Source organism: Lepidothrix coronata, unplaced genomic scaffold, assembly GCF_001604755.1.
Source record: "Lepidothrix coronata isolate B3197 unplaced genomic scaffold, Lepidothrix_coronata-1.0 Scaffold220, whole genome shotgun sequence".
Classification (NCBI taxonomy): domain Eukaryota; kingdom Metazoa; phylum Chordata; class Aves; order Passeriformes; family Pipridae; genus Lepidothrix; species Lepidothrix coronata.
In genome coordinates this window covers 403,522-415,241 of record NW_016690400.1, presented here as the reverse complement: position 1 = coordinate 415,241, position 11,720 = coordinate 403,522, and the positions used below count along the sequence as shown (strand labels likewise).

The following is an 11,720-nucleotide window of genomic DNA, read 5'->3' as shown; positions in this document are numbered from 1 at the left end:
GTCTTTATTCACCTTTTTCCCTGTTTGCCACCTTGTTCCTAATAAATAGCTATTGTTTTGCCAACTAGCAACGGTGTTTGGTTTATTCACGTACCAGGATCCCTCGAACCTGTTTTTTCCCCTGGTTTTTCCACCCTTCCCTGTTACAGCATGCAAGGAAACAATTTCTCAATTGAAAGAAAAGAGAAAAAGGATTCTCCTACTGGGGAGCTGCCAGTGCTGGATGGGCATAATCTTTCTGAGAACAAGAAGACAACCTGTTGTCAAATTTTTCTAGTTGAATTCAGACCTCTTTTGTGCAGGAAGCTGTTCCTGTAAATTCCCATCTTTTCAATGTAAGAATGCAATGATATGAACAAGTTCTACTTTGACTAGCCTTGTGGTAATTCAGACTTTATTTCTTGCTTTCTTGAAAGCTTACTGTGCTTTTTTTTTTGGAGGTTACATGCCTCACTATTAAATTAGCTGACTGTTTTTGGGTAGAATTGCAACATAATGTGGTGAACATAGCTGAGGAACATTGTGAAAATGCTGAGAACAAATAAGCATTTCAGCGTCCTGTTAACAAAAGATTTTCTGTAATTATTTGATAATGCACTCCTGGAGTAACACTTTTATAGTCTTGAGCTCAATTCTGAGGGTTTGAACAGAGACAAAACAGGATTATAGGTGGTCATTAAGATCATACTGATTTTTCCACCCACCTCCCAGGGATGCTGTGATTTGTGATTTGTAGAAATTTCTTGCTTTCTATTTTGTTTTATTTCCGTTCTTCTCTCTAAGCATGTTACTGTTTTTCTAGGACAACTAAAAGACATTGTACTTTATATGATGGGCAACATTCCAGTCTTCCAGGAGTATGTCACATTCCGATGGCAGAGCCATTCTGCACCAAAACCAGAGAGGTTAGTGAGTTTTGTAGTAGTATTTAGAAATGTTATTTTTATGGCACTTTTTTGTGATATATTAGTCTAATTGTGTGTTCTTAGAATATAGTCACAATATGCACCTTTTTGTCCTGTTCGTCCAATATGTCATGGTATTAAGGACAAATGTAACATTTGGAAGACATGGGAAGTAAAAGATCTTGTATCTGTCTTTCTAAGGGAAATATCCAGAAGATATCAGTTGGCAACCTAGATTTCCTCAGTCTTAATAAATGGACAAAAGATCTTTATTTATCGGGTAACTGGCCAAGTGAGCAATGAAGTAAACAAAGCAGTTAGGATTAGGAATTGGTTCCATTTTGTTCTGAATAAAGCTGCACCTATGGTAGAGGCACTCCACATACTTAATACAAATATTTAAATAAATAGTACTGTAGCATTCACAGAAATTACGGTATAGCATTTGTAGGTTTGCGCATTGCAGAGCTGGGTGATGGTGGAGAGTGAAGGCTTAGGATGTTAAACGTGAAAACAAGCCAAATTGCAGTAGCCTTTTATTCTTAACTTTTGCTTTCAGTTTTGTCACTTCAGGATTTTCAGGGTTCATAACCACTTAGACTTGGAAGTATGAAACACTTCTCTGTTTTTCAGCACCTTTATAAGCTTCTGGGAGGGCTGTATCTGTAATTAAATATGTCACCTTAGTGTATTCTTAGAGTTGAGGAAAAAGGAAGGTGAAGGTTGAACTTCATATTTTGTGCTATTGTTGAATGCTCTGATCAGAAGCTGCAAGGAGTTATGTTCTTCAGAGGAACAGGAGTACTTACAAAATCAGTCATATCAATCTGACAGACTTGCTGTCTGCAAGCAAGACAGAGCTCAGTTGTGAAGCAGGTGGCACAATCTATACCCAGAGAACATACAAACGTCTGTACTACTGATCTATTGTGCTTTTGTCACCAATTCACTTCAATGTCCTTATGGGCTATTTTTGTTAATTGGCCACACTGTGGTTTAGAAATAGCCACTGGCAAGTCCACACTGGGAATTGAGATGTTTTACAATGAACTAAAGATATTTCAAGTCTCATGAGGAAACAAACCACTGCATATTAAACATATGCATGCGTTTGACCTTCTTCTCTTGAGCTGCAAATTATACACTTTGCATTTTTCTTGCAAAAAGGAATCTAGTCACATGCTCTTAACAAAGGTTTGTTGGCATAGAGTTACTTTCTAACTGTGAGCATGGTGTCATGTCACAACAGATACAAGGAGTTTATTAAGAAATTGATTGAGAACAGTGTTATTTCTGAAGTGATTGGCAGCACTTCACACTGTCTCTCACTTTAAAAAAAAAAGTAAGTACTCATGCATAAGGCATTTCCTGGGCTTGCAGGAGACATACACCTAAACTAGTTGTCTTTCAGCTGTTAACTAGCTAGAGATGATGTTATTTAGGTATTACAGTTTTTGAAAAGCCAGCAGAGAAATGCACCTTTTCAAACAGAGAAAAAACATTTAGGTACTTCCCAGTCTCACATGTGATCATAATCTCATTAGCCTGTGCATTCTAATCAGTCTAACAGATGTTTTAAAGGACATGTGGTTTTGAACTCTTTGTGAGGCTGAGAAGGAATATTTTTACTTCATTTGAAATACAAGACGAAAGTGACTTAAACTTTTTCCATGAAACTATCCCTGAAAATAGTTGGAATAATTTCAACCCAATGCAGGGGAATTTCATAGATAAATGCAATAATAATGAAGTCCGAACTCTGAATGTAACAGTCTATTTAAGGAATTTTACATCAAAACATCTGAAAACTTTATATTATATTGCATTTTTGCAAATTCATTAAAATACTCTGGTTTAGTTGGTTTATGCACTGTAAATTAAATAAGCATTTGAACTGAGTTTATCTTTTCCTCCGATTGTAAAGTTTTGAATACCACAGAGTACCTTGGTTATTAGTGCTTTCAGAAACTGAGGCTCAGTGCAACATCTTATAGGCAGTAAAATTGGAACTTTGTAAAGTATTTTGGGAAAGTACTGCTCAACTGTGGTTTAAGTCAAGTCACAATTCAAGTTGTCTATTGATTTATTAACAATACGTAATAATTGGCTTTCAGTTAAACATAGATTCAGAATTAACATCAGCAATGAACCCAAATATTAGGTGTGATTAATATTAGATTAATTTACAGCACAGAATTAATCATAGAATGTTAAGAGGTTGGAATGCACCTTAAACATCATCTAGTTCCATCTCCCCTCCCATGGGCAGCGATATCTCCTACTAGACCAGGTTGCTCAAGGCCTTTTCCAACCTGACCTTGAATACTGCCAGGGTTGGGACATCCACAACCTCCCTGGGTAACCTGTTCAGTGTCTCACCACCCTCATAGTAAAAGGTTTCTTCTTAATATGTAACCTGAATTTCCCCTCTTTCAATCTGTACCCATTACTCCTTGTCCTATCACTACAGTTCCTGACAAAGGGTCCCTCTCTGGCTTCCCTGTAGGCCCCTTCAGATACTGGAAGGTTGCTGTGAGGTCTCCATGCAGCCTTCTCTTCTCCAGGCTGAACAGCCTCAACTTTCTCAGCCTGTCTTCATAGAGGAGGTGCTCCAGTCCTTTTATCAACTTCGTGGCATTTCTCTGGACTTGCTCCAACAGTTCCATGTCCTTCTTGTCTTGGGGACACCCAGAACTGTTTGCAGTACTGCAGGTGGAGTCTCACAAGAGCTGAGTAGAGGGGTCGAATTGTCTCCCTCGACCTGCTGGCCACGTTCCTTTTGATGCAGCTCAGGATTCCATTGGCTTTCTGGGCTGCCAGTGCACATCTCTGGGTCATGTTGAGGTTTTCATCAGCCGTCACCCCCAAGTCCTTCTCACAGGGCTGCTCTCAGTCACTTCTCTGTCCAGCCTGTAGCTGTGTCTAGGACTGCCCGAACACAGGTGCAGCACCTTGCACTCAGTCTTGTTGAACTTCAGGTTTGCATCTGCCCAGCTCTCAAGTGTGTCAAAGTCCCTCTGGGTGGCATCCCTTCCCTCCACCTTGTCAGCTGCACCACGCAGCTTGGTGTGTCAGTGAACTTGCTGAGGGTGCCCTCGATCCCACTATCTGTGTCACTGACAAAGATGTTGAACTGTATCAGCTCCAGTACCGACCCCTGAGGGACACAACTCATCACTGGTCTCCACGTGCACAATGACCCATTGACCACAACTCTTCAAAACATAAATTTCCTATTACTGTTCTCACTAGCTCAACTCCACCATGTGATAATGTAGTACTCAGTGGACCACTTCTACCATTCTGTTTGCAGTGTAAGCACAGCCTAAATATGCAAAAAAACCCCTGTTTTCCAGTCTTAGTCTGCACTGAAAGCAGTAATCCAGCTGATATCAACAAAATCAAATGAGTTCAAGTTCGTTCCTGTTGGTCGGACTGTTAATTTCTCTTGTTGGGTGGGGAAAACTAAACTGATCCTTGGTTTTGGACAACTGTAGCCATATGAAGTTTGACTGCTTTGCATAAAGCTAACTTCTTTTCTATATAAGCTTTTTGAGGGGATGCAAAAGCACTGCAGGAGGGGAATTATTTCCTTTTCGTGATGTTGGCATGTTTTGCAGGTTCTTATTGAGACTGCCAAGAAGCTGGGGCTCCAGTGTCATTCCAAGGGGACAGTGGTCACAATTGAAGGCCCACGTTTCAGTTCTCGAGCAGAAAGCTGTATGTTTCGCAGCTGGGGAGCTGATGTTATCAACATGACCACAGTGCCTGAAGTGATTCTTGCGAAGGAAGCTGGAATGAGTTATGCTAGTATTGCCATGGCAACAGATTATGACTGCTGGAAGGAACATGAAGAAGCAGTGAGTGAAACTTCTTTCCTCTGGTCTTGTCATCAGGGATTTGAATGAGAATGTGGTTTTGGTAAGAGATTACATATTGAACTAAATCTGTTCTTGCCTACATCAGTATCCCTGAGGTATTCGTGATGTATGATTGTGAAAGTAAGAACACAGTCAGTCGTTGCTCTCTTTTGTTTTCACAAACTTGCCTCAATACTAGCAAACATTTTGTTTCCTCTTGTCTGAATCAGGTGGTCTTTGAGTATGAAGCTCATGAGCTCTGTCTTGTATTTGATCTGGTGTTTTTTCTTTTGCAGCTCTGTGCAAAACAGCACATATGCCTTAGTTCTCCTGTTTGTGTACAATACACAAATATACACCATACACACACAGAGGAAAGGTGTTTTTACTGTCTCAAAAGACATTGTAGGGCTTCACCTTTATACTTATGAGTTAAATTTATTTGGTTGTTAAAAACGTGTGCCATCAAAATTGAGAGACATCATTCAGTTTTATTGTATTTCTAGGTTTCAGTGGATAAAGTTTTAAAGACGCTGAAAGGGAATGCAAATAAGGCTACTAGCATACTCCTTACTGCTATACCTCAGATAGGTTCGATGGAATGGACCAACACCCTGCACACCCTGAAAGTAAGTACACTTATGAGGCTGATGAGTACAAGAAACAGTGTATGTGTGTAAATACATAACACAGTGTATGGTATAGAGTGTTTCTGCTTAAATCACAATGTTTCAGAGTAGATGCTTCAAGAAACCAAATCCGTCCAAGATGGGCAAACATTTTACAAGATTGTTGCAAGCTTTATTGCAAAGATCTATCTTCAGTTTTACAAGAAGTTTTACAAAAGGTTAAAAAAATTGGTTAGCTATATATGGTTGATGAAGTGTTATCTTTCATAGCACAAGTAAGATACAGATATATGTGAGTATCCAAATGAAAAACCTGATCTTAGCACAATGGAGAGTCAAGTGGAAAAGACTGAACCAAACCAAAAGCATTGTGCTCACTTTAATATGTAGAAGAAGAGTCTGTTACAAGATATGGGTAATAACCAGTTTGAAATTATTTGGAAGTGTGTTCTCCCACAGGTTTCAAATCCACAGTGTGTGAAAAAAAAAAAAAAACCTACGAAGAAAAACATTTCAAAACATATTGGCAAGGGAATTTTTAGGCAGAATTTTTCTTAGGCAAGGTTTACTTACGTATTGTGTATTTCCTCTGTTTCACAAGCATGCTTGAGATTCATTTGTGGCTGTAGCAAAGAGGGAAAAAACAGTGTTTAAATGGTTTGGATGTCTATCCAAGTTCTCAACAAGTGTTTTTTGATGAATAGCTACTTCCAAGAGTACAAAGAGCTTATAGTGTGAGCATAACTGAGGATTATATTGAGGTGGTGTGGGAGGTAGGGAAAGATAATTGGAATGTGAAAGAGAGTAGACAAAAGTGGGCCACAAGGATCTCTCTTGGTGGAAGCAGCAGCTGTCTGAAAAGGAGGAAGCCTGTTGAGGAAACTTCTGAGAGAATCCAGTCTGATAACCTCTGTTAGGTTCTTTCTGCCTCTTTTCCAAAAATCACTGTGTTGACTGAAATTTGAATGGGTAAGAAAGATGAACACAGGCATAAGTCATGTCTTCACATACCTGAAAGTGTGTCCCTGAAATTCAATAGTCAGCAGAACTGCATGTGCTGTAAAAATCTTCCATGATTTCTGATAGGAATCAAATTTTGGGGTTTGTTTACAGTATGGTTCTCTTGTCACTGACTCTCATCTCTAGTTTAGTCAGTGTCCTAAAGGAAAGACATATGAAGCAAAATTCACCTCAGACACTTTTGAGCATACATGACCAGGTCAGGTTCATGGAAGTCCAGCCCAAATCCTTGAAATTAGTCTTTTGTTGATTCTTCACTGAAAAACCTACTTTTTATTGGGAGTGACTGAGTTATGATTCTTCCTCACCTCGTTATCTGAACCAGTTATATTAATGTCCCCTCTATATATATTTGGGAGAGGTGACTGACTTTTTCCCTTTCCTCTCTGCATTCTTTAGAAAGTTGTGTCATGTATGGATAAGGGAAGCAACAGAATCAGTATTCCTTCTCCTCTCTAATCCGCAGAAAACATTTTCAGAGGATGGGGCTGCTATCTTTAATAGAGATGCCTAGCTATACAGCAAAACTCAGAGTTTGAACAAATAGTCCAAAACATATGCTAGGTATTCCTTAACTACTTTTTCATACTGACATGCAAGGAAATGGTTCCCAGTTATATAATGCTGTGAAAGTACTGAGGGATCTGCCTCCATTTCTGGCAGATGTACTTCAGTGAGGAGTGTCCTCTTGCATTCCTTTGCATGATTGTCTTGAATCTTCATCAGAAGTGAAAGAGAGCTGTCACTACGTGTGCGGGATTCCCCTTTAATGAACACCAGCCCTTCTTTCAGTTCATTGTAAAGTGTTTCTTCCAGCTCAGTCCCTTAAGTACTATTTGCCAAGGGAAGAAAATATGAAGCACCAGAGGAAGGGTCACTCCATCCTAGTGCTGCCTCATTATCAATGATGAATAATGAGGTAGCTTCACTTAAGACTGACAATTCTTATGGTTTTTTTGCTCTTTGCAGATAGTGGCTTGGTTTGAGTGATAGTATACTGAGAAAGGGAGTTGATCTGAAGGCATTTGAAGAACTGGAAACAGAAAGTAGGTATTGGCAGTGGGGATTGAAATTTTCTGTCAAGAGAGTAGGAGTCACGACTGTTTATGATTTAACACAACCAAGTAGTCTAGAAAAGCGACAAAGTTCTAAAGCTCCAAAGGCTTTGGAGGCTTATTCTGATTTTATGTAGGAAAATCAGAAAAGGCTAAAAATCTTCATTTTTGGGGAATGAAATGATGGTAAAGTAGATAAAGGATTGATCCTAGGCTTCTGAGTTAATGAATTAGAGAGGCAATTTTGCAATGCAGCAAAGAGAGAAATATACATATGTGGTTCTGTACAAATGTGTAGGTGAACCATAAAGAGTTTAAAAAACTATTTTCTTGTAGTGTACTTCTATGTATTTTACACTGGGAGTTTTGAAGGTCATGTGGTGAGGTTTTTTTAACTGATCTGTTCCAGAGGTGCCTTTTCCTAGAGCTTGAAGGCAGCATGTCTTGCATGTCCTGTGGTAATGTGTTAAAGGAACACAGACAAGGGGCAAGCTGAATAAGACTGCAGCTGGTACACTACTGTCACTGACAGCCTATATCCAGTATGCAGCTGGGTATCTCAATGTCTGTTTCAAGTGTTGGGGAAGCATGTAAAATGATAAAGCCCTACATGGACACAAGAGCTTTTCCTTTCCGAGCTCTGTAATCTGGCTGCTATGACTGAAGGAACTTCACCAGGCAGGAGAAATTATGCTGCCAGTCTCTTTGCCCACCTGCATTTCTCTCTCTCCTTACGTGGAGGTATGCATCCCACATGCATTGGTGTGACCTCTGAATCTCACAGTAGTCTTTAGGAAAGACTGCAGTGTTGAAGCAAAATCTCCAAGGGCTGTTTTTCTGCTAAAGGTCCCTTCTCTTTCATGTGTCTTTTCATCTGTGATATGCCAGTGAGTTTAGGCATAATTTGAAAGTTACTAATTTTCTTACTGCTTAAGATGTCTTTAGACCAATATTTCCTGGCTCTTGCTATAAAGAGGTCATTCTCCAGTCTCAGGTTAAAGCCCTTACTCTTTCAGAACAGGGTACTACCACATGATATTTATGTCATGGATGAAGAAACACAGATCATGCTGGTGATCACAGTGGTCCCAGTGATTTCTGGCTGGTATCAGGGAAATTTCTGGATCGGATGTTTCAGTCATGGGTGATATACAGCTTGATATGCTGCTCACAGAGAAGAGTTGTGTAGTGAGGTGATAATTACTGGCAGTTGTTGCTGTAATGCTCATGAAATAGTGGCGTTGGACACCCTATGGGGAGCAAGAAAGGCAGTTAGCAGAGTACAGGTGCTGGAGTTCAGTTAAGCATACTTGGTTTTAACCAATGAAGTTGTAGGTATCGTCTCATGGAAGGCAGCTCTGAAGAGACAAGGAACTCCAGAAATTAGGCAGGTCCTTAAGGGCAGCATTCTCCAAGTATAGGACTGATCCAAAGAAAGACCAGTCAGGAAACTGAATTGACTGAACAGGAAACAGAGCTCTGTGTGAAAACGCAACATTCAAGGGTTGGAAGCAGGGACAAGCTACAAAGAAGGAATAGAAAAGCAAGAGCAGGCATGTTAGGAATTCTTTCAATAAAACCAAAGTTTGTCTATAGATGACACTTGGAAGAGATGCCAAAGGCAACAAGAACTTAACCCACTGCATTGATACCAAAAGCTTATCATGTAAAACATGGTCTCATTGCTGAAGACAGTAAATGAATTTTGGTGACAGCAGACAATTTCAAATGGGAACTGATATAGTAGATTCCTTTTTGTCTTTGCTAGGAAAGGTATTGGTTAGAGAGGAAAAAATTGTCCTGTTGAAAAGAATTTTAGCTCATAATAACTGGGAATTGAGCTCTGTACTTTTCTTACAACAACATTCAACACCATAAGGATCAGAAGAGAGTCTGAATTACAACGATAAAAGGGATGTCCTGTGGAAACTGATTTTTCTTACAGTGTGATTGCAAGCAAATCAGCTTGTGGTAAGGTGTCAGAGCTTTTGTGAGTGCTTCTCAGGTAAATTTCTTGTCTCTGTGAGGAAACCTGATGCTACCTGCCTTTTTTTGAACTTCTGTACTAGCCTTTGTGAAATGGTATTTGGCAGACCTTTGATACAAGGCATAATGCTGTATTTTGAGAGTTGTGGTAAGTCAATACTGTGGAATAGTTTAGATAGGGTAAGGTATCTGTAGATACCGTATGTATGTGTTTTGACATACTTCATCATTGACTCACTTGGGCATTTATGTTTGGTAGGTTAAAGGGCATAAAGCTTAATATTTTTCAGTCATTTTTTCTGCTCTGTCACAAGCTGAAACTGATGTTCCTAATGTAGTCATGTAGAACTGTAATCTTGTAAATATGTTTGAATAATTTTCCTCCTCAAAAAGTGTCTCAGTGAAATCAGTGAATGTACTTATGTGACCAGAGTAAACTGGCTCAGGTGAATAAGGCAGAGGGGAAAAATTCCTCAAGGCTTCGCTTCAACTGTAGTTGCACTGGTCTGCACATGCAGTGGTACTTGCAGGCTAAGGACCTCTCACAAAAGCTGAGATTGAAGTGTTTCTCAGGTCCTGCCATTGAATGTGGCTAATGACAAAGTTGCCTCTCCCTACATAACATGAGTATTGATTGCATTCGCTCCCAGTGAGTACAGCTTTAGAGAAAGATTTCTTTTCTGAATGGCTGTACTTTCAAACTGTTGAAAAATCACATAGAAGTGAAGAAAAGCAAGCTGCACAATTTTTCATTTGTATCGTGTGAGCCCAAAGTCCATAATTTAGTGTTTCTGCAATATGGTTGTTTTTCTCAATACCAATCAGCGTCACATAGGTTTTCAAAAGTTGTAGTGACAGCTCCATGTGTGGGTATGCCCATCTTGTAATTTTTTTAAATTCTGTGGTTTAGAAGAAGTTGGAGATAACTATGCACAGGTAAGGAGTTACACCTATTTGTAATCCAAATGGAAGCTATGTAGTCTACTTTTACATTGAAAAGTAATTCCCCCTGCACTGGCAGGAGCAGCATTCATCTACTGTGACTTTGTATTTCAGACAACAGTGCAGTGTTCGGTCATCCTGCCAAAGCAGTAACAACCTGGATGAATCTTGGAGTGCTTACAAGGAAGAATGGATCACTTGTGAACTTCCAGAGGTTATAATATCTCCAAAAATTGTTACGAGCGTAAAAGAACGGACTAGATGTTAACCAGTGATAATATGTAAGGCCACTGTTAAAATCTTTATCAGTTTGATAATGTATACGATGGTTAAAATTAGCTATTGAGTATGTTTTCAACTCTTGTAACAAAGGTGGATAGAGCCTTCCTAAATCTTCGTTCGTGAAGCCTAGCCATGATGATGTTTTCAACTAGAAATAGCTTTACTGTCAAGCTGGATCAGACAGTGGTTGAAGAACAAAAGTCAATATGCTCTATTCAGTGGTACCTTTTAATTGATGGTAGAAATTAAAGTCTAGGTAATACTCTTGTTGCAGTTTCATAAAATAAGGTAAAAAAATAAAGCAGATTCACAGATAGGCTATTTGTGTTGCTGTTTCTACCTCCCATCTTTTCCTTAAATACAGCAAGTGATTAATAATTCACTTCTGAAACATAGCAGAAAAACTGAGCAAACCATATCAAATAAAAATTATGCTATTTTTATACATTATCCTTATTTTTAATTCTGTTTATTTCTTTTTAAAGAAGTGTATTTGTTTGTGTGCTAGAAGATATGATTTAATAATTGTGGTGGTTCTGTCACAGCAGCAGTTGTGTAATTAACTAATGTTCTTGTTGAAAAAATTGGTGATGCCTAAGCCAGATTTGTGCCTAAAGATGTACTTATGTGACTTACAGAACTGTACATAAAAGTACTTTGGTGCCAGTGTCCCACTATGCTGGCCATTTTCTGCTTCACTGAACAACTCCAAATTTAGATTCTGTATTAAGTGATTAATGTGCTCCAGTGCTTTGAATGTATGCATTTCAAATTTTTAAATATAATTTTACTTTAATAAAATAACCTGCTGCTTCTTGTCTAGTAAATAAATTAAATGCTTCTCTAAGCTGTGTGCAAATTGGGGTTTGTTTATTTACTTCTAGTCATTAAGTCCGTGAATTTTGTTTATCTCACAATGACTTTTGCCATTCATGGAACAGGTTGGTGGTGATACCTTATAAGCACTGCTTTTAGAAAGACCACTTTTTAGAAACACTGTGCTGCTCAGAACTTTAGGTTCTAAGTTCCTGAACAACAGGG

General features: G+C 38.9%; 1 protein-coding gene across 6 annotated transcripts in view; it reads left to right on the top strand.

Annotated features, from left to right (window-relative positions):
* MTAP (methylthioadenosine phosphorylase) overlaps positions 1-11,483 on the top strand; it is a 33,206-nt gene extending 21,723 nt beyond the window's left edge. For all 6 annotated transcript variants that reach the window (XM_017833810.1, XM_017833808.1, XM_017833807.1 and 3 more), the window contains 4 exons: positions 803-905; positions 4,526-4,765; positions 5,272-5,394; positions 10,512-11,483. In XM_017833810.1, the coding sequence (XP_017689299.1) occupies positions 803-905; positions 4,526-4,765; positions 5,272-5,394; positions 10,512-10,550 (505 nt within the window). In that variant the 3' untranslated portion in view covers positions 10,551-11,483. The remainder of the gene's footprint in view (positions 1-802; positions 906-4,525; positions 4,766-5,271; positions 5,395-10,511) is intronic.
* The last annotated feature ends 237 nt before the right edge of the window (positions 11,484-11,720 follow it).